This window comes from Trachemys scripta, chromosome 5, assembly GCF_013100865.1.
Source record: "Trachemys scripta elegans isolate TJP31775 chromosome 5, CAS_Tse_1.0, whole genome shotgun sequence".
NCBI classification, from domain to species: Eukaryota; Metazoa; Chordata; order Testudines; family Emydidae; genus Trachemys; species Trachemys scripta.
The window spans coordinates 27,232,865-27,256,557 of record NC_048302.1 but is presented as its reverse complement, the minus strand read 5'-3'; the positions used below and the strand labels follow the sequence as shown (position 1 = coordinate 27,256,557).

The 23,693-nt window shown below is 38.7% G+C and overlaps 1 protein-coding gene across 3 annotated transcripts in view; it reads left to right on the top strand.

Annotated features, from left to right (window-relative positions):
• PPP3CA (protein phosphatase 3 catalytic subunit alpha) overlaps positions 1-23,693 on the top strand; it is a 306,754-nt gene that overhangs the window by 204,969 nt on the left and 78,092 nt on the right. For all 3 annotated transcript variants that reach the window (XM_034770986.1, XM_034770988.1, XM_034770987.1), the window contains 2 exons: positions 6,906-7,030; positions 23,081-23,192. In XM_034770986.1, the coding sequence (XP_034626877.1) occupies positions 6,906-7,030; positions 23,081-23,192 (237 nt within the window). The remainder of the gene's footprint in view (positions 1-6,905; positions 7,031-23,080; positions 23,193-23,693) is intronic.

Genomic DNA, 23,693 nt, shown 5'->3' with positions numbered 1-23,693 from the left:
AGTTTTCATTTAATTCCTTACATGATACTTTTTTTGGATAAATATTATGACATCAGTGTGTTAGATGTAGTGAGTTTGTATCTGGTAACAGCTGTGTTTACAGAATAGTGAGTCCTTTGCCATTTGACATTCAGGGTCACAGGCACGTATTTGTAGTATTTGACTATTAATTGAATATTTTTCAGCACTTGCTAGATTTGAGGGAAAGGGAATCCTGGTAGGTTTTGCCAGAATGTTCTATAGATTTGTAGACCCTCCTTAGATCCCCTGACTGGTTTCAACAGAGTGGGATCTCCTAACGAGTTAGTAAGTACTAATATAGAAACACTCTGAATCTTAAGATAGTGTTTCTTCTGTTGCCGACACAATACTTTGATAATATGACAACAATCCTTTTTGTTCCTGAACTCAATTCTGCTTTTTACAACATACTTATTGATTGGCAATTAAGGTTGGTTTGTTTGGAAAACATTTTACAGAAATATCATTGATGTCCTACAGAATGTTAAAATGAGTTTTAATCTAGTAGAATTGTTACTATTTTTAATTATCATTTCCACAGTGTCAAAAAGCTGATATACATACACAGAGAGAGAGAGAGAGAGAGAAAGATAAAAAACATATAGTTGATTGCTTCTAATGAAGGGTTTCTGTTTGGAGATTTTATTTTTTGCAGTGAGGTGAACTTTTTTTAATAGACAAAAGTTGTAAGCTACACTTGGAAAGTTCTCTTTCTGCATTCTTTGATTGAAAACCACAAATATAATAAAAAACTGGAAGTCAATGGAAGCTTTGATGAAGACATCAGGGTGGGCCCAGAACTATCAGGGAAAGTTGGTGAGGCACATGTCTAACAAAACATTGCGCTTTCAGCTCACTTCCAGGATCTCTGTTAGAATTTCATGAACATGCATGTACAGTAATAGAGAGTGATCATTGTTTGCTCACTAGAGTCAGTAAGCAAATCACAGCATTCTTTTGCTATTAGGCATATTGTGCAGTGACATAACTGGCTGTTTAAGGATAGAAAACTAGCTGTGAGGTAACCTGGACAATAAACTAACCCTCAGATAGAGAATCCTAATACAAGAACGTTTTGCAGATGTTTAGTCCTCATACAAAACTGTAAAAGTAAGTTCATTATTTAGCCTAGAACAATGGGCCCTTGACCCTGTTTGGAGATCTGAGTGATACTGTGATATAAGTAAAGAGTTTGAAATAATAACAATAAGAAATATGGTGCTATGTCTTCTCTGTGTGCCTGAAGAATAGCATTCCAGCGCTGGTGAGGAAAAAAAACCCTCCCTTACTATACAGACCCCCAACTATGTTGAGTGTAGATCTCAAACAGAAACTAAATTGTGTCGTTTTGATGAGTTGTGCTCACAGCACAAGTGCATAACTTTGATATGGGAGAGCTTCACTAGGAGCTACATACTGTTTCTTAAAAGAAAGTGAGTGAGAGAAAAGGAGTTATAGTCCAGCTATGATCGTATTTTGAATATGCCAAGTATGCATAGTGCCTCTTTAATGGTAAAAGGGGATATTTTCAACTACACAAAGGAAAGTTAGGCACCCACTTCATCTGAATTTCAGTGGGACCTCAAATGTTATATTAATGCCTGCAGATGAGAAATTATTACAAGATAGTAACTACCATGCTTTTAAACCTTTTATCTGAATAAAGCACATCGTAAAGGGAGCTAAATGTATCTTAAAAAAGAGCTTTGTAAAGCAGGCACTGTGGAGGGAATGCGGAATAATGTTTGCTGCATCATGCCTATTGATCTAATAGTGACATAGTGTTATCTTGCTAGCCCTATCATGTCCCCTAAGGGCAGTCGTAAGTTATGGCTCAAGCCATGGTAAAAGTTGATTAGTGGTTTTGCCAGCTTTCTGAATGGAAAATATTTTTATTCATTTTTTTCTCTATTCTTGCCATATCCACCAATTATAAACGGGTTGGTCGCCTTTGCCAAAATATGATGCCTGACATAGCCCAAAAGTAATGGCCTCTGATTCCCCTCAGAAATCCTATATGAATAGAATACGTGGCAGCTTTTTCCTTCTACAGCTATACATTTTAGAAATGTAGCTGAGGAACTTCTGAGAAGGAAACAGAGTGAGTTTGTTCCTTATTTTATTAGGCTTTGCTATTCCTCTCTCAATTTGGGTGAGTTGGTTTTTTTTTTTAAAGCTATCCGGGATGGGGATGTGGAATCTTCAGTATATTTCACAAGCATCTTCTCAGGTTCATAGATTTTGCTGTAGACATAAGAATCTGAGACTTGGTCTACACTATCCACTTATGTCGGTATCACTATGTCGGAAAAGCCACACCCCTGAGCAACACAGTTACACCAACCTAACCTCCAGTGTAGAGAGCGATATATCGACGTGAGGGCTTCTCCCATCGACATAGCTACCACTCCTTGGTGTGCCAAGAGGAAAGCTCTCCCATCAGTGAAGGTAGCGTCTTCGCTAAGTACTACAAGTGTCACAGCTGCACCATTGCAGCACTGTAAGTGTAGACAAGCCTAAAGCAATTCACTTTATAGCAGAGGAGGGGGTCGGAAGTTCCTCCATTCCCAAAGAATTGCTAGTGCTGTCATTTGTTTTCCAGCCTCAATCCGTTCTATGAGCCTCCCATCTAGTTCTCTTCATGTGCTCCTCCCATAACGGAGTGGGAAAGCATGAGCTGTAGGTGTAGCCCCTTCTGGTTCCAGACCTCTTCAAGTTCTGGATCCCTCTTGGCAGTGGAAGCAGGTGGCAGATGCCAATAGGTGCTGCTAATTGTCCTTATCATCCCCCTCATCAGTTTTGACCCCCTATTCCATATTCCTACAACCAGGAAAGGAGACCACCTCTGAGAAAAAAGGGAGCAAGAGGGGAGGTAAAAATAGCAAGCAAACATTTCTTTCCCCCAAATGAGAATCAGAAATAATTACATTATTGTCCAAGAGTCTCCAAAATTTGAAAAGTATAACTGAGGGGTGAAGGTGGGTTGAACAGCACCCCAAAAAATAACCTATCAAGTCAATTATGTTTTTCACAGTTCCTGGGACATACCTATTCAGTTCTCTAGTTCCAAACCTTAACATTCAACCAAAAACTAGGACACAAATTGGATGCTGACAGGATATTTTAAAAGTATATATTAAAACTGTGAAAATGAAAAGTTCTTCAGCTCTCTTTATGATAGTCCATACAAAATACAAATCTGAATTATGTAAAATGTTGACCTTATTACTGAAATTTTGGGACATGGGCATCGTATATGATCGTAACTCATCTGTTGTCCTCTGTTCCTAAGCCACATCTTTTCAGTTTCTGCAGACAAGATTCCCTGCTAGATTTATGCTTATAATTCAGAGTTTGTTCCTGTTGTTTTGGAATAAACTGTTACTTTGATTTTTCCCCCCCCTTGGTTTTCAAGTGTCTTTTCTGAAAGCCGTTTCTGGAGATACACTTTTTGAAGCCAACCATGAATAGATGAGAATTGAATACTGTGTTTGTAAATTCACAGGAATTTTCATCAACTGCTTAATAATAATAAAAATAGAGCTTGAAGGGACAGGATTCTGCAAATTTGGGGTTTTCTCCACTTATAAACCCATTTACAATTATAAATGGGTTTATAATTGTACTCTGTTCTTCATTTCCATTTATAACAAATTGATGGAAATAGAAATATTTCTTTCTAAGCAGGTCTTACTTATCAATTTCTCTGAAATGTCCTCTTCACCATTGCAAACACATACATATACACACACGCTTGTTAACATGAAGTAGCTTTGCCTTTTCCTGTAGTCATGATGAGGGCCAGCTCCAGGCACCAGTGAAGGAAGCAGAATTCGGGAATCCGGGAATTCGGCGGCAGGTCCCTCAAGTCCCTCTTCTCCTCTTTGAGCTGCCGCCGAAAAGGAAGAGAGGGAGCGAAGGACTCGCCACCTAATTGCTGCAGAAGAATGAAGCGGTGCTATTGAGCTGCTGCCGAAGTACCGCCGATCGGCTTGTGGGTTGTTTTTGGTTTGGTTTGGTTGGTTTTTTTCCCCACTTCGCCGCTTGGGGCGGCAAAAAAGCTGGAGCGGCCCTGGTCATGATAAATCTAAGTTAAGTACATTCAGAATCTCTCAACCATGTTACATTTCAGATTTACATGCATTTTTAATTGTTAGAATTGTTCTGCTTTATTATACTAAAATGTTTCTCAGTCTGAACTGAAGAGGGCAGGTTTTCTGGCTCTAGTTCTCAGACTTGCTGCTCTTCTCTGCTCACTATATGTACACAGAGGAACACAGCCCATTTGAAACAGTTTGCTAGCTAAACCAATTACATAAATAAAATTGATCCAGAATTTTCCTTTATTGCGGATAATGACAGCTTCATTTTTTTTTTAAGACTTTACAAAGACAGCTTTTCCATCATGTTGTGTGAGGATTTAAATTTAAACTTTATTTTTGCATTGTTATAGAATGATAGTTATTATCCTTTGCTGGAAATCACTTTCAGATGAAGGTGTCTTAAGTAACACTTGAAGTTTCCTATCTCAAAACTCATGAAAATAAAATGTCACCTGGAAAGAAAAGATTACACAGTGTAATACAAAACTGGTGAAAGAGCCCTAGTCTTTATGTAGTTACGCTATTTGATGGAAGAAACTCATTTTTTTAAAAAAAAGAATTGTAGTTATGCAGTCTTTACTTCATGGCGTACAGCAATGCACAGCAAAGGAGAAAAGAGAGCATAGAAGCTGATCCTGCAGGCCTAACTCATAAGTGGTACCTCTCACTTCACAGGTACTCATGAGAGTAAGGTATGCATGATCACCATCTTTGCTATATTTTATTATTTGTTCTACGTAGGGTTGCCAACTTTCTAATGGCACAAACCCAAACACCCTTGCCTTGGCTCTGCCCCACCCCTTCCCCAGGGACCTGCTCTGCTCCACCCATTCTCTGAGGCCCTGCCTCCACTCAGTCCATCCTCCCTCCCTCTGTCACTCGCCCTCTCCCCCACACACTCACTTTCACCTGGCTGGGGCAGAGTGTTGGGGTGTGGGAGGGGGTGAGAGCTTCGGCTGGAGGTGCGGGCTCCGGGGTGGGGCCAGGTACGAGGGGTTTGGGGTGCAAGAGGGGGCTCCATGCTGGGGCAGGGGGCTGCAGTGCAGGAGGGAGTGCGGGCTCCAGCTGAGGGCATGGGCTCTGGGGTGGGACCAGGGATGAGGGGTTTGGTGTGCAGGAAGGGGCTCAGGGCTTGGGCAGGGGGCTGGGGTGTGGCAGGGGATATGGGGTGTGGGCTTTGGGAGGGAGTTTGGGCACAGGAGGGGATTCCGACCTGGGGCTGGAGGTTGGGGTGCAAAGGAGGTTTGGGGTGCAAGCTCCGGCCAGGCGGCGCTTACCTCAGGTGGCTCCCAGAAGCTGCCGACATGTCCAGCTCCTAGGTGGAGCCAATGGGAGCTACGGAGCCGGCACTCAGGGCAAGGGCAGCATGTGGAGCCTCCCTGGCCGCCCCTGCAGTTAGGAGCTGGACATCCTGGACGCTTCCAGGAATTGTGCGGAGCTAGGGCAGTTAGGGAGCCTATCTTAGCCCCGCTGTGCCGTAGACCAGACTTTTAATGGCCCAGTCAGCAGTGCTGACCGGAGCTGTCCTAAACCGGGCATCTGGCAACCCTAGTTCTACTATTGCCATTGTTGAGCAGAGACTATAATAATATAGATCACTACTACATTTCCCCCATTCTGAAGTTATTATATACTTTGAAAAAGAGAGTCTGGTTTCTTGTAACTAAAAGTAAAGAATATGTGACACTGTACTGTGACGAGTCAATGAGATATTATTGATGTTGGCATTGTTGTGGGGTTTTTAATTTGGTGGAACTTTATTACAGCTGCTGTACTATTGAATTTATATGGAGAAGTGATTTCAGCTTCTTCACAGCATGAAATAATTTTGAGGCATGATTTTCAATAGGACAGTAAGACCTTTATGCAGAAATTGATGCAAAAGCTTATGTGAATTTATTGCTTGTTAGGCACAAAAGTGTGCCCAATTATTTGGAAGCATGCACCTAGAGAAGTAGTAAATTATTTTCTATCATGTTTCTTCCTATTTTGACTCTATGTATGTATGTATGTATGTATGTATGTATAACACAGAAGTGAGAGACTTTTGTGTGAATTAACCAATCAGTTATGTTGTACTGCCTTGTTTGTTGACCTTCCATGCACGCTGCAAGGCCCACTGATATTCACATGGATTTGGGGACAGGGCAGGTAGATAGTGATAATTGGAGGAGGGAATGAGACTGTTTGAAGGAGCATGTTTTCTTATTCTGGATATTTTTGGTGCGTCCTTTAATTATCAATATTATATGTTTTGCACAAAGTGGCCATAGCAAGAGATGGGCATTTTTAAAAAATAAAATATGCATAAATACATTTTAATATATCTCAAGTCATTTCTAAAACACCAGTCCAAAAGCACTACTTTAATCATGGGGTAACCTTTTGTACAATAGATGTAGATGTATGAAAAAGTGAAAAATGGTGATGTTTTTACTCAGGATTTGTCATCAATTTCTGCTGACCTGCAGCCCACCTTCACCAATCATGTCAATGTAGATATAAATTGTAGGGTGACCAAATAGCAAGTGTGAAAAATCGGGACGGGGGTGGGGGGGTAATAGGAGCCCATATAAAAAAAGCCCCAAATATTGGGACTGTCCCTATAAAATCGGGACATCTGGTCACCCTAAAAATTGTAAGCTGGCACACAGAATATAGCTGGTGAACAATAGAATATAATACAGCATTTTTATTATTAAGGTAAATACTTTAAAATTGTGTGTGCTTAACACTAATTGAACTGATGATGTAACAAACTGCTATTTTAATTTCTCCTAGTTTGTGGGGACATCCATGGACAATTCTTCGATTTGATGAAGCTGTTTGAAGTAGGAGGTTCTCCTGCCAATACACGGTACCTCTTCTTGGGGGACTATGTGGACAGAGGGTACTTCAGTATTGAAGTAAGTTTGCTATTTCTCTTTTTGAATTCAAGGCTACTTGCACTGTGATTTTAATAGTACTCGGACAAATGCATGGCTGTCTGAGAGCTTAATAGAAATCACTATGAACGGCAAACATGGGGACAGAATTTGTTTCAGTTAAAATGTCACTGTATTAGGGTGGAAAGATAAGTGTTTTTTTCATAAAAAGTCCTTTATTAGTTTAAAAATACATTTTCAAATAAACCAATTTGAAATTATAACAATCTATGTTAAGGCCTATATTTACCATAATCTGTTAAAACAGTGTAAAATTGAATTTAAAAAAAATTAAGCAATCATGTGTGCTGCTGAAGTTATAAAGAAAATCAAACCACTGAACTGGTGGAAGTCACTGGCTAACCACCTTAAACCAGAATTTGTTGAAGCGCTAATCCAGCATTTGACAGCGGTAGTCTTTTCTGCAGGTGCAAAGGGAATATTTTCTTCATTTGTTGATTCAGATAAATTAGTTCAATGACTAGTTCATTCAAAGTTAGGAAACTGGGAGCTAAAAACGCAGGAATACTTGTTTTTCTGTTCCACTCTATGAATAAACAGTAGGTGTGAGGAGATGAGATCTGCTAGTTCTAAAATTTTGAAAGACCTAGTGACCAGAAATGACCAGATCAATTTACCAACTACAGTTTATTATTGTTGTTATTTATTCATTCATTCACTTATTTATTTACTTGTATTATTGTAGTGCCTAGGAGCCTTGGTCATGGCCCAGATATGTTTTTTAATCATTTAGTTTTAAATATAATATATGTTTAGAAAAAAATTTTATCTTATGTATCCAGCACATTTTACGGTAGTTTATTTAATTAATAACGCAGATTTTAAAATGCTGTTTTGTGCATTTTGAGTTCCAATTTGCATCCAAACTGAGCTTTAAAGAAATCACAAGAAAAAAATTAATCATTTAGTGAATAAGAAGTGCATCATTCACCATGTTCTAACACAATAAAATATTTAAAAGTTAAGTATAAATATATTAAGCTATAAAATTGCTTAAATAATTGTATATAGATGTAATGTATCCTCCTGGTTAGCAAAAAAGAAGTATAAAATATAGCGTAAAGGCTATATTTATTGGGCAAATCAAAATGTTTTAGGACTATTTAAGCAATAAGAATCAACCTTTCTTTAGGAAAATAACTAAAAATTTCAAAACAAAATTAAAACTTATGATGTAAATCAAGGTGTCCTGCTTGCTGATTTAAATCATGATTAAAATAGTTTAATTAAATCAATCCACCCAGCACTTCATGTTTTAAAATGCATTTCACTCTTCATTTATCTAAATTTCACCTATCTGAATTTCAAATTATTTTTGTTTTATTACGTTTATTATCTATCAGCCAACTGAGAATGAGGCTCCTTTGTGCTAGGTGCTGTACAAACGTAGAATAAGAGACAATCCCTACCCTGAATAGCTGACAATCCAAATAGACAGGACACAAAGGGGTTGGCAAAGAGATATAACAAACAAGCAGAGTGAACAGAGTGATGGTTTGCAAATGTTATGTTAGTTCCATGATTTATTTTAACTTTTTTAATGGTTTATTTAAATCCTTTGGGTGAGGTTTGGTAAAGTGCTGTGGAGGGGGGAGGAGGGGAAATTAGCTAAATGGAAAGACAAAGGAAGGGAAGGGAGGAGTGGGAGGCATTGGAGTCAGGCAATCAGCACGGGGGAGGGAAAGTTACGATAAAATTTTGGAGAGTTCTGAACTACAAGCCTTTTAATGGGCAGCCTAGAGCACTGACCCTGCAATTGTTCCCATGCAGAAGGACCCTTGCTCCTCCATAGAGCGCCATTGAAGACAATGGTATTTTGTGCAGATACAAGGGTCCATCCTCCTGCACCCAGTTGTAGAATGAGGGTGTGCTATTAGACAAGTCAGCAGAGTGATTATTTTTTCAAATTGGCAAATGCTTATCTGAATTCAAAACTGGCAAATTTAATCTAATCCAAATTCAGATCAGATGCAGTCACCATGAAATAACTGGTTATTCAAAATGACAGTAACTTTGGACATATGAATTAGATACCCCTTCACCAAAAGTTCAGACCCCTATCATTTGAATTAAAGGAGACTCTCCTTTATCTGTTATTACTAGTAGTATAGGCCCTATGATGCACAGTTCAGCAGTTCTGATTCCATTGGTTAGAAGGGAGCAGTACACACACAAACACTGGCCAGTTCATTATAATATGATTACACAGAAGCCTCGTGTGCCATTTCATCCAATGCACAGCACTATTTCACGTGTTTTCAGTACGTAGTCCCTGCAACAATAGACTGTTACCTTCTAAAATTTTGGAAGTATACTGTCACAAAGAGCTAAAGCATTTGCAGAGAATGTATGCAAAGCTGGCTTGTTTATTTGCTCTCTAGTTTACGTATTTATTGTATGATTTATTTGAGGGGGCTCTTTTTTTGATTCTGTAAAAATAGTTTGCATTATTAGTCCATCTTAAAATTTATTTTAGTAATAAAATCCTTGAATCATAGGGCATTTTGTAAATAAAAATGTATTATCCAAAACTTAATACCATAATATTCTAAACATCTACTACAAAAACCACTTCTTTACTGCATACACCATCAATATAGCAGTCTGTCACCTTGAATCATGTTTGCTTAGTTAATATATCCTAGACACTTGGGCTGAGCCTAAATTCCTCACTGTTTGGTAGCTGAACATTTTATTTACAGTTGCATGCAATTTTAGCTGTAACAATTAGAATAAATGTGTTTGTCTTACATTTCAACTGTTTACATTACAACTGTGTGACATAACCAGAAACCCCCCAAGTTTCAAGACAAGAATGATTCTTAAATAAATATGAAAGAGATGATTAAAAAAACTTCTGACTTCACTAAGCTGTCAGCCAATCAGCGAATGTACATTTTGTAAAATCCTATTCTACATTGTGTTTCCATCCCAATGTGCCACTTATCCACCCATATAGGGCGCTACCATGAACACACAGAAAATATGTGAACTGGCACTTACATGGTTCAGAAATTACTCTTTGTCTTATATTTTTAAGCCTTAAAAATAGATGTTTCATCCTTAAAAAAGTAATATATTTTTTTTCTGGTCACCTGACTGACTCCATGCGCCTGTCACTTTTATTAGGGACCAGCTTTTGTTTTAAAGCCACATTTCTGAATCACAAGCATCTTTTGATTCAGGGCAGTTCAGTCAGGAGTAAACACTGCAGATTCTCCGCTCTCACCTTTCAGTAAGTGGCTGACAAGGAAGGGAAAGTGGTTCACAGGAATAATGTTGTATTGGGCGACCTTGAGGCAGGGAGCTGGACTTGGTGGTAGAAAGATGATCCTGGGGAAAAATGAAGAAGGAACAGACTCTGACCAGCTTTAGGTCATGCTGCAAAACCTTTCTCTTTTTGAGAAAGTTTTTCTAATCTCACCAGAATGGCATTTATCCCCTTTGCTTCCCTCAAAGATGCTGTCAAATCCAAATCCAAAGATGCTGTCAAATCCACTAGCTACCTCACTTTGCCACTCTAGTAATATGGAAGGCATTCAGATACTATGGTGAAAAGTGCCAGAACAAAATTCTAAGGCAAACAGAACTGGAAAGTCACGAAGGAAAAGAAGTAATCTGGTTTCTGCTGCTTTGGCCTACCATCAGATTTATGTTAAGCGTGCTGAATTAGGTTAATAATTGGGCAGGAGCCTTATGGTAAAATACAGGTCTTGCCAGAAGTGACTTTGGTGATTCAGTAGACAGCAATCTTCACTCTGAATCTGTCCTGATCAACTTCACAACAAAAAACAGTGTGGAGTGTCGTGTCTCATCTTGTAGACGCCAAATTAACCAGTCTAGATAGCTAGTATTTTAACAGTAGCTAGTGCTAATATAGATAGGATGGATGCATAGAGAAAGGTCTAAGTCTAGACTAATGAACTGCAGCATACAGGACCCATCTTCCAGAGACAGCATCAACAGTAGCTACTATAGCAAATTTAGAAAGATATGAAAAAGAACGCTCTGGTTGCCTTACACTGTTCAAGATAAGCATCAACTCTCTTGAGGATATTATCAAGAGGATAATTTTCCTAGAATGAGCTTTAATAGAAAGTGGAGTCTGTCTAACGTGACGTAGGTTACACGGTCAGAGATCCAGTTAAGTAATGAAGACTTAAATTGCATCTGCTGTGGCAAATTTAGGACCTGTCATTTACCACAGTGCAACTGTGAGCAGGCTTAGATGTCATGATGGTAAAAATGCCTGAGCTTGTCTGTGCTACAGATCATTGCTGAGCTCTCCCCACTCCCACCAACCTCCCTTTTTATTTTGGACAGTGCAGATAAGGGGCTGTTAAGCCTTCTTGCAGCTTCCAAATAGAATAAAAAGGTGGGCCAATGTACTAATGAAATACAAATAAAACATGTCACTTTCTGCCTTCCACTGCACAACACACAGCAGTTTGAAACTGACACAATGCAGTTCAGACCTGGCTGAGTTTCTGTGGTGGGCGAAATTATCCCTGTCTGTAGGCTGCCAGGTATTCAGAATCCTTCTGGATGAAAGGTGCTATATAAATGTAAGCCATTATCATTACAAACAGAATTGGAAATTGCATAGGGTAGGAGGAAGGAATTTGAAAATGCAAAGGGAAGAGATTAAAGCACACTGCGTATCTATTAAATGTGAGTATGTAGAATAAACAAAAATAGACATTTTGTGTTGATTAAAATATAGTTGATGCTGCTTAGCACAATAAAATCTCTAGGCATATTCTAGACTGTAAGGCCAGAAGAGACTATCATGATCATCTGTTCTGACCCCCTACACATTGCAGGGCACATCCACCCACTCCTGGAGTAGGACCAATACCCTGTGGCTGAGTTACTGAAGTCCTCAAATCATGATTTAAATACTTCAAGTTAGAGTATCCACCATGTACTCTAGTTCAAACCGGCAAGTGACCTGTGCCCCAGGCTTCAGAGGATGGCAGAGACCCTGTTTGTTTGTTTTTTCACCTATCTGACTTGGGAGCAAATTCCTCCCTGACCCCAAATATGGTGATCAGTTAGACCTTGAGCATGTGGTATACGCACCAACCGGACACCTCAGAAAGAATTCTCTGTAGTAACTCAGCTCTCCCCCTCTATGTCCCATACCCCTCTGTTCGAGATATTTGCTAATAGCAGTCATGGACAGGCCGTAGGCTATTGTAGGCAATTTCATCATACCATCCCCTCCATAAACTTATCAAGCTCAGTCTTAAAGCAACTTAAGTCTGTTGACCTCGATACTCTCCTTGGAAGCCTGTTCCAGAACATCACTCCTTCGATGGTTAGAAACCCTCATGTAATTTCAAGCCTAAACTTATTGATGGCCAGTTTATATCCACTTGTTCTTGTGCCAACATTGGCCCTTAACGTAAATAACTCCTTTCCCTCCCTGGTGTTTATCCCTCTGATCTAACAATAGAAAGCATTCAATCTCCTCCACCTTCATTTTGTTAGGCTAAACAAACCAAGCTCCTTAAGTTTCCTCTCATAAGGTAGGTTCTCCATTTCTCTCATCCTAGTAGACCACCGTCTGAACTTGGTTCAGGATGAATTCTTTTTTCTCACACACGGGAGACCAGGGTTGCGCACAGTATTCCAGATTAGGTCTCATCGATGCCTTTATAATGGCAATAACGCTTCCCTATCTGTACTGGAAATACTTACCTAATGCATCCTAGAATTAGCTTTTTTAACGGCCACATCACATTGGTGGCTCATAATCATCTTGTGATCGACCAGTACAGTGAGGTTTTTCTCCTCCTCTCACTTCCAACTGGTACCTGGGTTTATAGCAAAAAGTCTTGTTGTTAATCCCTAAGTGCATGACTTTGCCCTTTTAAATTTCATCCCATTTCTATTACTTCCGTTTTCAAGGTTGTCCAAGTCTTCTTGTATGATATGCCAGTCCTCCTCCATATTGACCATATCTCCCAACTTTTGTCATCTACAAATCTTATTAGAACACTCCTTTTTTTTGTTCCATGGTCATTAATGAAAATGCAAAATAAAATCCGTCCCAAGACCAATCCTTAAGGAACTCCACTAGTAACCTCCCTCCAGCCTGATAGTTTGCCTTTCATCATGACCTTTTATAATCTCCCCTTTAAACCAGTTCCTCACCCACCTTTCAATTCTCATATTAATCCCATCTTCTCCAATTTAACTAATAATGTCCCATGTGGGACTGTACCAAATACTTAACTGATTTTCTAGATCTTATCTACCTGGATTTCAGTAATCTTATCTACCTGGATTTCAGGATTTCTTCTCAAAGAAAGCGATCAGGTTAGTCTGGCATGATATACCTTTTGTGAAACCATGTTGTTTTTTTGTCCCAATTAGTCTTTACTTCTATGTCCTTAACTACTCTCACTTTCAACATTTGTTCAAGACCTTTCATACAATTGAGGTCAAACTTGCTGGTCACTTTTTTTTCTTAAATATAGGTGCAATTCTCCAGTTATAGGATATGACCAGTGAGTTTATGGATTCATTAAAAATCCTTGGTATTGTTTGGAATTTCATGTGCCAATTCCTTTAATATTCTTGGATGGAGATTATCTGGGCCCTCCAACTTGGTCCCATTAAGCTGCTTGAGTTTGGCTTCCTCCTTGGATAAATATTAATAAACAATTAAAATTTGTTTTACTATCCAGCTATTGCAATATATATAATATGCTTTTTTCAATCTAGATTTCCTCCTATCTTCTGCACTTGCAATGTTTTCAGGAGAAATGGTTATTTTGAAGTGAATGGAGCTTGCAGGGATGAGAGAATGAGTTTAAAAACTAACCTAGGAGAGGAAATGCCCAGCGAATAAGAGTTATTGTATAGGTGTCAAATTGTTGCTGCTTCCTACAATAATAATAATAATAATAACTACTACTATTTATTAATCTTCTATTTCAGTAGAACGTAAAGGCTTCAACCAAATTAGGGCCCCATTATGCTAGATATTGTAAAGATGTATATTAAATTGAGTCCCTACCCCACAGAGTTTACAGCCAAGAGGCCCCAGTCTTCCAAAGACATACACACATGCTTAACTTCAGGCACGTTGGTATTTCTTTTGACATTAGTGAGCATGTTCACGTGTGCAAAATTAAGCACAGTTAAGATTTTGCAGGATCAAGGCCTAAAAGACAAGTTATCATAGGCGGATGAAACGAACGAGCGTGCTTATTTTCTAGATAGAATGATACAAGGCATAGTCTCTTGTGACTGACTGAGACTTTCTCCACCAATTATCTATCTTTTCTTTTCCCTTGGTTGTTCCTTAGTGCTTCTTTACGTAGAATAACAATCTTCTGCAAATTAGAACATCTGATTAGGTAAACTCATTTCCTAGACTCTAACTACTCATAACATTTCCATGTTTGTGGAACATTTCAGGTTTTTAACAGTGCAGTATAGAGCTCTCAATTTGCCCTTTCAAGCAAAGTCAGTCCAGTCATGAATAAAACTGACCCAAATGAATAACACAGGCCAGTACTTTTAAATCCAAAGAATAGTGTTGACATGAGTGACTCTGCACTAACAGTACCTAGGGCCAGGAAACAGGTCAAAAGTTTTGATATCGATCTGAAAACTCTTAATTCTCTTAAATCATCCAGAAGGTCAAATCCCTAGTAGCCTATGCCATATCATATGTATATATATTTATATGGTGCTTTTCACCAAACTCTTAGGGGGAAAAAACCCTGACAACTATAATGTACGCAAAATTTAATGCAGTAATATTGTATACTTATTTAAATGAAATTTTATAATTGCCCATCCTTGCTCTCACTCAGAAATATATAGAGGCTTAAATCTTTCATCAAATTTCATTAGAGAAATTTTAAGCATTTTTGACAGGTTTGGCAAAACAGTTCAGACAAAATAAAAATTGTCTCAAACTTCAAAACAAACAAAATGAGTATTTGAGGGTCATAAATTTACATACTTCTGCTTTTGCTGGTATATCATCTGGAAACAGTCTCTGAAATTGCAGAAGAAACTGGCCCTTGGTATTCCCAGCGTGAACCAAGTAGTTTTGGAAATCTTGGGGAAGAGCCTGATCTTCAGAAATTTCCACTCTGACTTCCAGACCAAAATTGGTTTAGAGAAGCATCTGAAATTTTAAATCCTTATGTGAAATCAGCCTTTTAAAAATTATTTATCAACAGCTTCCAAGAAATAAGTTGCATACAAGTAAATACTGTTGTCAAGTACATTCTGGGTAAATACGTTTTGTTTTTTTTAACTGAATGCTGAAAAAAGATTTTTATTATCTCCCAAATCCCCCCCACCCACTTTCCAGTGCCGTGTGGGGGAAGTAAGTGCCTTTAACCTTTCCTGGTAGCCTGAATTCTCTAATCTGTTTTCCAGTAAACAGCTTAGTTCTCAATAAATATTTTTGGGCTGGGAGATGAGATTTCCTGTGTGAAGTGTTTATTTTTTTCTTTTTGGCAGAGTGAATAAGGCTGTTCTTGAAATACCTTAAATATCCAAGGTTCTTCTCTGCATATTGCAGAGATCTTTCCCAATGCCTATAATTCTAGTTCCCTGGGGTCTTTTTTTTTTTTTCCCACCAATTTTGGTGAAGGATCCTAGATCCAAAATGGTCTATTTTCAAATTGCACAGAAGCCCAGATTGAAACATCTCTTTATTTCAGGGCAAGTCAATGTCCTCTGTATCGCTGAACAATAGCAGACTCAATTCCGATATTCCAGGGTGGGGTATGGTAACAATGATATCACCACGCAGTGTACATTAATGAAGAAGCAACAGGCTTTCAATTAGCCTGACATCAAATGGGAGTTTTGCCTAAGCAAAGAATGCAGCTTAGCTCATCTCCAAGAAGATCTCCTCATGGAGCTTCCCCAATAATGGGAGGAGGAGGTTTGCTTTCTCCCACCCACTGACTGAGTCACAGGTGTGTCCCCAAAACTCTGAGGCTGCTCCCTTTCTCCAAGGCCCCATGCGGTCTCCACCATCTCTCAGGGCCCACACCACTCCCTGCAATGCCTGGCAGTGCAGCTCTGTTGGAGTTATGCTAGCAGAGCCTCCTGAGAAGGGGTTCTTCCCATGTGCAGAAAGTGGAAAAGGTACAGATGAAGCTCTGTTATGATTTCCAGGTAATCTCGTGGGGGCAGGTGGAAGGATGATGCAGTCCTAATACCCTGCCTGCTTTTCCTACCCCTTTCTCCTGAGCAGATTGTAAACATACAGAGAACCCTTTGTGGGCCACAGGAAAGGGAGGGAGATCATTTAATGAAGGAAGCTGACCACCCCATCATTACCATCACCCCTGTTTGCAGAATAAATCCATGTGCAGAAGCAGAGATGTCTCTGGGACAAATTGAACCTGACTGGGGGTCCTAATTGCACAAAATTGGGATTACAAAATAAAAAGGTGTCCTGATTCAAGCGAGAGAAGTTCAGACTGAAATCTAACTTCCAATTGAAGTTCCTAAAGTATTTGTTTAAAAAACTAAGTGAAGCACTTCAGAAAATGAATTGGATTATTTGTTAGCTCGCCTTGTTTTGCTTTAAAAAGAGTCTCTCTTTAAGAAATGAACTAGGGACTGCATGAGCTGAGCAGTTAGAAAGGAAAATAACTGCAGCAGCAGTATTTTGCATATGATCATTTAAAATAAAATCATATGGGAAACCAGTTAGAAGAAAGCATTTCAGTAACTAAGCCTAGAGGTGATAAAGGAGCGTGCAAGTGTCAAAACAAGATGATAAAGCAGCCTGGGAATATTCAACAGATGGTAAAAAGAAAACTTAATGTCTAAAATATGGTTCTCAAATAACACATTAAAATAAAAACTACTCGGATTCTGACCCGGGGAGTGAGTGGGGGAGAAGGATTGGCTACATTGTAGATTTCACAAGGGAAGATGAAAAATTCCACAACAGCGGCAACACAATTCTTTTGCCTTTTTAAATTGTAAATATGCCTAATGTAACCTCTGGATGCATATGCAGCAGATATAAAATGACACAAGATAAAACAGAATGAAATTCACAAAAAGGCAACTCAACACGAACTTACGTCACTAGAGAAACGCCAGTTCCTACAAGGCGCCCCCCCCCCCCCCAACCTCAGGCAGAACTTGAGTTAAGAGACAGACCCTTCTGCATGCCCCCACTCCTACACACACTCAAATCTTGGCACCATTAAAATCAATGAGAATTTTGCCATTAACGTCCGTGAGTTCAGAATTTCACCCTCTTCCTCTGTAGGACAAGAGCTGAAGTCTGGTCTCCCACAGATTTTGTATCTGTATAAATATTTCAGATAGCGGTGTGATTTTTTTTTTAAACCAGAAGAGTGATACCAGTACTACTTACAGTGCTGGCGCAGTTATGAGTCTAAAGGTACCTTATATTAATATAGTGTATTCCCCTTTCCATAACTTATAGCAGTATAAACATTTTTATACCGATATAACTGCCTCCATACTAGAGGTGTTTACCACTTTTACTGGTATACTTAAAATGGTACAACTTTTAACTTGGGCTTTGTCTACATATAAATCTAAAGTTAAGGGGCCATGCTGATAATACACTGTCCACAGTCCTTTAGAGATTAAATAAAGGATTGTTAAAAAGACGAGTGCAAGTATTGCTCACATTATTCCTTTCAATGTGCAATACCTTGCACTTATCCACAGTGACTATCATCTGCTATTGTGTTGCCCATTTATCTAGTTTTGTAAATTCCTCCGTATTACCAGCTCTCATGATTTTTATCACAAGTTAATATTTTTTAAAAGCTCGAGCTCCTGGAGTCATGTTGTTATGTGAGAATCTCAGCTTTTGTTTATAAAAGAGTTAGTTTCTAGCCCTTATGGTTATGGAGAAAAACTAGAAACCATGATCAAAAACCCAAAGGCAAATAAAAATAATCCATTTTTTTAAATTCCCCTGATGTTTAAAACAAGCTTGTGACTTTTCAGCATCTCACTCGTGAATTTTGAATGCTAGATACTGGCAATGTTGGGTCTTTCTGATGTTTCTCAAAGCCTCAAAGATAGATTTAGGAATAATCCACAACATCTAACTGTTAAATAAAAGAGGCATTAAGTAGACTGCACAGATATCAGTGATGGATGACCCTGTCAAAACTTTATTTTAAATATGATTTTTTTAATTTAAATTACTTCCGCATGATATGGCTACATTTAATAAGAACCTTGGTGAGACCACTTCACCATAGTAATAATAAACACTTAGCATTTCTATACCACCTTTCATCCAGAGAACTGGAGACACTCAGCAAACATTAAGTGAGCTTCACAGCATCCCTCTGAGGAAATCAATATTGTGATTTACATTTGGCAGACTTGTTAGCTGAGGCACAAAAACATTAAGGAATTTGCTTGAGGTCACACCCTGAGTCAGTGGCAAACAACGGGCAAAACAAAGCAGTCCTTCCATTGTGCTGCATTCTAACCAGGAGAGAACACTGCCACCCCATTGTAGCATATGGGGCTCTGAGGGAGCACGGTGGATGAGGAGTGACTAAAACAAAGGAAATGCCCAGAAGACAAAGATGCTGCTCAGGTTTTAATAAAACCTTGTCATCAACCATATTTAGACAAATCCGGCATCTTGGCAGGGGTTTAGACTAGATTACCCTTGTAGTCCCTTCTAATCCTATGATTCTGTATACAGTGTGGTCAGATCTGCCTGGTATCTGCATAGAGAAAAATCACCAGGCTTATAATTAGAATAAAATGTCTTCTTTAGAAAGAAACACAAACCTTCAATGGGGAAAGGTGGCCTTTTTAACCAAAGAATAACTAGCAGATTTCAAAAAGAAGAACAGGAGTACTTGTGGCACCTTAGAGACTAACAAATTTATTAGAGCATAAGCTTTCGTGGACTACAGCCCACTTCTTCGGATGCACTCTAAGGTGCCACAAGTACTCCTGTTCTTCTTTTTGCGGATACAGACTAACACGGCTGCTACTCTGAAACCTAGCAGATTTCAGTGATAGGAAACCTGAGTCTCACCATTTAATGACAGATTTATACTAACAAAATATAACTTAGTCACAATTACATTTACAAGAGGGGAAAGGTCAGGTTTAAATGTTGTGACATTAAAGTATGTTTCGATTCTGAAATGCAACTATGTATATGGTACTTTCTTGTTCAACAGACCTGCTTCCTGTTTGTGTCTTCAGTCCTAACTGACTACTTTGGCTAAAAGATGTTTTACTTCGGTTGCTAAGGTAGAACCAACATAGCTAAGAGGGAGTGAGCTGGCTGCTAATCAGTAAAATAGCACACTAAATTAGAATTTTGAGACACTGTGTTACACAAATGTCTCTGAGGGAATAATGTTAATATGCTGGCCTACATTTTCAACAGTGGCTTTTGTAGTCTTTGGTACCTAACTTGAGACGCCTTAAAGTAACCTGATTTTCCAAAAGTGCTAAGCACACCTGCCCTCTGAAAATCAAGCCCCTTTTAAGGTGTCTCAAGTTGGGCACTGAAAATCACTATTGGTGTGAAAATTTAAGCTTGTGGAAACCCCTGGCTTCATTACTGCAGAATTTATTATTAGTGATGATGATGCATATGATGGGGGGAAAAACAACTTGACTTTTAGCTGGTAGGTAGAAAAGCCACCTTTTCACTTTTATAAATTCAGCATGTCTCTTATAGAAAAACTGAAAGACACTAAGCATAAACTACGTGATGCAGTTTGTTGAGTTATATTTTAAATATTTCACCATTTTTTTATAAACTCAGTCTGCAAGCATATGAAAACAGTTCAGAGCTCTATTATCAGTGACCAGACTGGGAGGTCACTGCTATAAATTGTCATAAAGGACCACAGAGGAAAATCAATATAAATAATGCATATTCTTCATGCAAAACCCCGAGAGGGAGTGTATCATTTTGTAGTTAAAGGAATACTTTCAGTTTTTAATCATGTTTACAAAAAACAAAATTCCTATTTTGTCTCCTTAATAATACTGTGGACTGTTAAAACTGAAGGGAATTTTAAATAGCTAGGGTTAGATCCTCAGCTGATGTAAATCAGTTCTCCAGTTTTGCACCTTCTGGAGTCATTAACAACTCTGCAAAGTGGATAGAAAATGTTAGGAAATCAGAATGGTTGTTTTTTACATGTTCTCAACAGTCATTGTTCTTCTTAGCATACGCCCAACATGCCTCACGTGGCAGGTGACCAGGAATCTTCACTGAATTTGGTCTGCCAGTTGGATCATTAGCTTCTCTGGGCTGGGTACTAACAGGGAGTGCCATGTGAATGCTGATCCACTGTGCTGAGATGTAAATGATTACATCAGGTGCAAGGCAGTAGAGAATTAGGCCCCTTTTTTTCCACCATTCAGTTTGCATTTCATTTAGTCTGTACAGAGAAAATAGGTTTATCAAGTAGTTGTTCTCATTCACTAGCACAGTGCTACAATGTTTGGGATGCAAATAATATAGAGGAAGGTTAACTCTAAAAGTAACACTTTGACCTTAAAAAAACCCAACCTATTAGCTATTGTAAAATTTTGGTAAAAATAATATAATTTAAATGTTAGGCTTGAATTGCGTAACAGTATCAGAGAACAAAGGACTTTCCCCGATTGGATCAGGAGGTCATCTAGTCCAGTATTCTGTCTGACTGGCTATTACTAGAGGGATCAAAGGAAGATGCAAGAAACCACACCATTGGTAAATGTGAGGTAATCTGTTGCCTCAAGGAAGCCTCCCCCTAAAACTTAATAGCTAAAACCTCCATGTTCCAGGCTTAAGACAATCTTTATCTCCCTCCCAAAACTCATCTTTTTGCATCAACTGTTATAACGCTGGATATTCTGTTATCTCTCTGTGTGTATGTGTCTAATTACTTTTTGAATCTTGCAAATTTCTTGTCCTGTTTAAAAAAACATTGAAAAACCTCTTCACAGTATAGATAGATTATGGAAGAGGTCCAGAAGGCTTACACTCCTCTAGTTTTTTATTAACAAAGCATCTCTCATATGAAATAAAGTCTGTGGGCAGTGTTTGTCCCAATTTTTGAAGTATCAAAAAAGATAAGATGACTCGGCAAGAGCCATAGCCTGAGGTTAACTTCAAAAACTAGAGCTCTCTTTCTCTCACTGTAATCTAGACGTGTGTGACATTCAGCTCCTTTTCTTAGCACTGCTTGATATTTTGGGATTTAAGCAGTGTAACACACCCAAAGAGATCAAAGCGTTCAAGAACTCCTGAACACGTGATAAAGCCAAAAGATGCAGTCGTGGTCAAGCTATTCAGATAAAATTAATGTTGATCCTTTGAGATCAGACCTCTATCCTCATTTAAGTGTAATCCTCAAAGAGTCCTTACAGATGCAGAAACCTGCAGAAGGCTCCCCAGAGGTACTCTCTGTGTGGGTAGATGTGAACCCTAGGATTGCTGAGTTCTGCCTCCCCATATGCACATAACCCTCCAGGATGTCCACAGTAATTTAATACTGATTGATGTCTGACTTAATTTACCTGGTTTCTACCTCTGCACTTTGACATCCTTTCCCATTCCCGCACCCCCAAGAAGGTGGTGGTGGTAGTACTGTCCAGGGGATGAAAGGAGGCTGGGTGAGCTGAGAAGCATGCTGTGTAGATGCAGGCTCTCCAGTCTGAGGGAGTTGTTCTGTGCCAGAATTCCCAGGATCTACTGGCTCTGTAGGTAGCGTTCTCTGCTCCTTTTATTTACTGCACTCCAAACCTCCGGGAGGGAAGCAGGAAAATTTGTGTGTATAAACTCCAAGCTTCCAGACCTTTACACATACTTAGCCCTAAACTCAAGAGAAAATTCGCTTTGGTGTTTGTGTTTTATGTAACTATAGATACAGAATAAATAGCGTGTTTTACAAAGAGCATGAAAGAGTTAAATTCATTTTTAACATAGGAGGGAACAAAGTAGAAACTGAAACATTCAGAGATTAAAAAGATCATCAATAGCCTCATCCCCTTTCTCCTTATGAGCAAGAAATGTCAAATTATAAGCGAGAATGGAATCACCAAAAATGGTTCACTAAAAGCGTGAGGGTTTCAAAGTGTAAATTGAAATTCTTCAAAAACCAAACTCTCTCAAATCCCAGATCATTAACCAAATACTGTTAAAGTACAAGTGAGATTTAAAAAAAATTATAATATATACATTTGGTAGATTAAATCCAAGTCTTTTTACTGTATATGCTAAAACCTGAATTCAGGCACTTTCTTTTTCTCCTGCAACAGACATTGATCTCATTAAAACCCAAATATTACTGAATTGGGTTAACATTTTCAAATCTGTGTGCCTGTGGTTATGTACTGTTATAAAAGGGTCTAATTTTCAGTGGTGCTGAGCACCTTAATTTAAAGATTATGGCATGAGTTCACCCCAGACTTTGGAAAGCTGCCTGCCAAACCCTGTTGCCCGAGGTTCTAGAACCTGCCAGCACTGTCCACATGGTGGGTGGAGCTAGACAAACCATGGGTCTCTTAACTCTGCTTGACTGACTGACTCCAGACTTGTGCAAAACTGCCAGTGTTCACTACAAGTTTTTTGTATACAAATTTTTCAATTTCATGAATTCAGTGATTTTTCATAAGTGCTTACGAAATTGTTCCAGGACAATATTTTGTTACTTCTGTCATGAAATGCAGATTTTCCTGTGAAATGGTTTCCGTGGCAGATTTCTGTCCAACCCTCCAAGATAGATTGGTCTTATTTTCCCTGGACATGCAAGAAAATAATTCTCAGGAGCTGTGGTACACAAATGTTTGTAAAAAGAAAATGTCACTTAGCAAGAGTATACAACTACATTGAAGCCTAATAATTGCTATGAAGCTAACTTAAAGCATGAGAAACAACCTGCATAAAATATATGAACAGCTGGGTATACCTTTTGAAACAAGGCTAAAATATTTTATACCTTTGTCAATCACTGTGACTATTTTCATGTTTTTGTTTTTGTTTTACAGTGTGTGCTGTATTTGTGGGCCTTGAAAATCCTTTATCCCAAAACACTGTTTTTACTTCGTGGGAATCATGAATGTAGACATTTAACAGAGTATTTCACATTTAAACAAGAATGTAAGTGTGCTTTAAATTCACAACCTCTTCCATATTACATTGTAATTGTTTGTTACTTAGTAAGTACTCATGTAGTACTTAATGTCAATGATTTTGCATCCTTAAACCATCCTTCTCTTAAGGGGAAACCCACTGAAGGGAAAAATATAATGCAAAAATCTCTGTTTCAACATATGGCAAAATGGACAAGCGAAAGGATTGGTAATACGAAGGGGTTAAGGACTGTGTTCTTGAATCATGGGAAGTCTAAAGATACCTGGGGAAACTTCATCAAATACTGTAGATGTTGGGGAAGCCACAGTTTCTGCACTTCTGTGCTCCTTCCTTCTAGTGTGCCTACAAAACAAAAAGCTTGATTGTCTTGGTGTGTCTGCTAACATTGGTCTCTTAGTGTACAACGGTGCACCATCTCTTCCTTCAGTTTGGGGTCGGAACAAATAACACTTCTTAACATTACCTTTCCAGGTAAGCTAATGTAGATTGGAGTAGGATTGTAGTCCT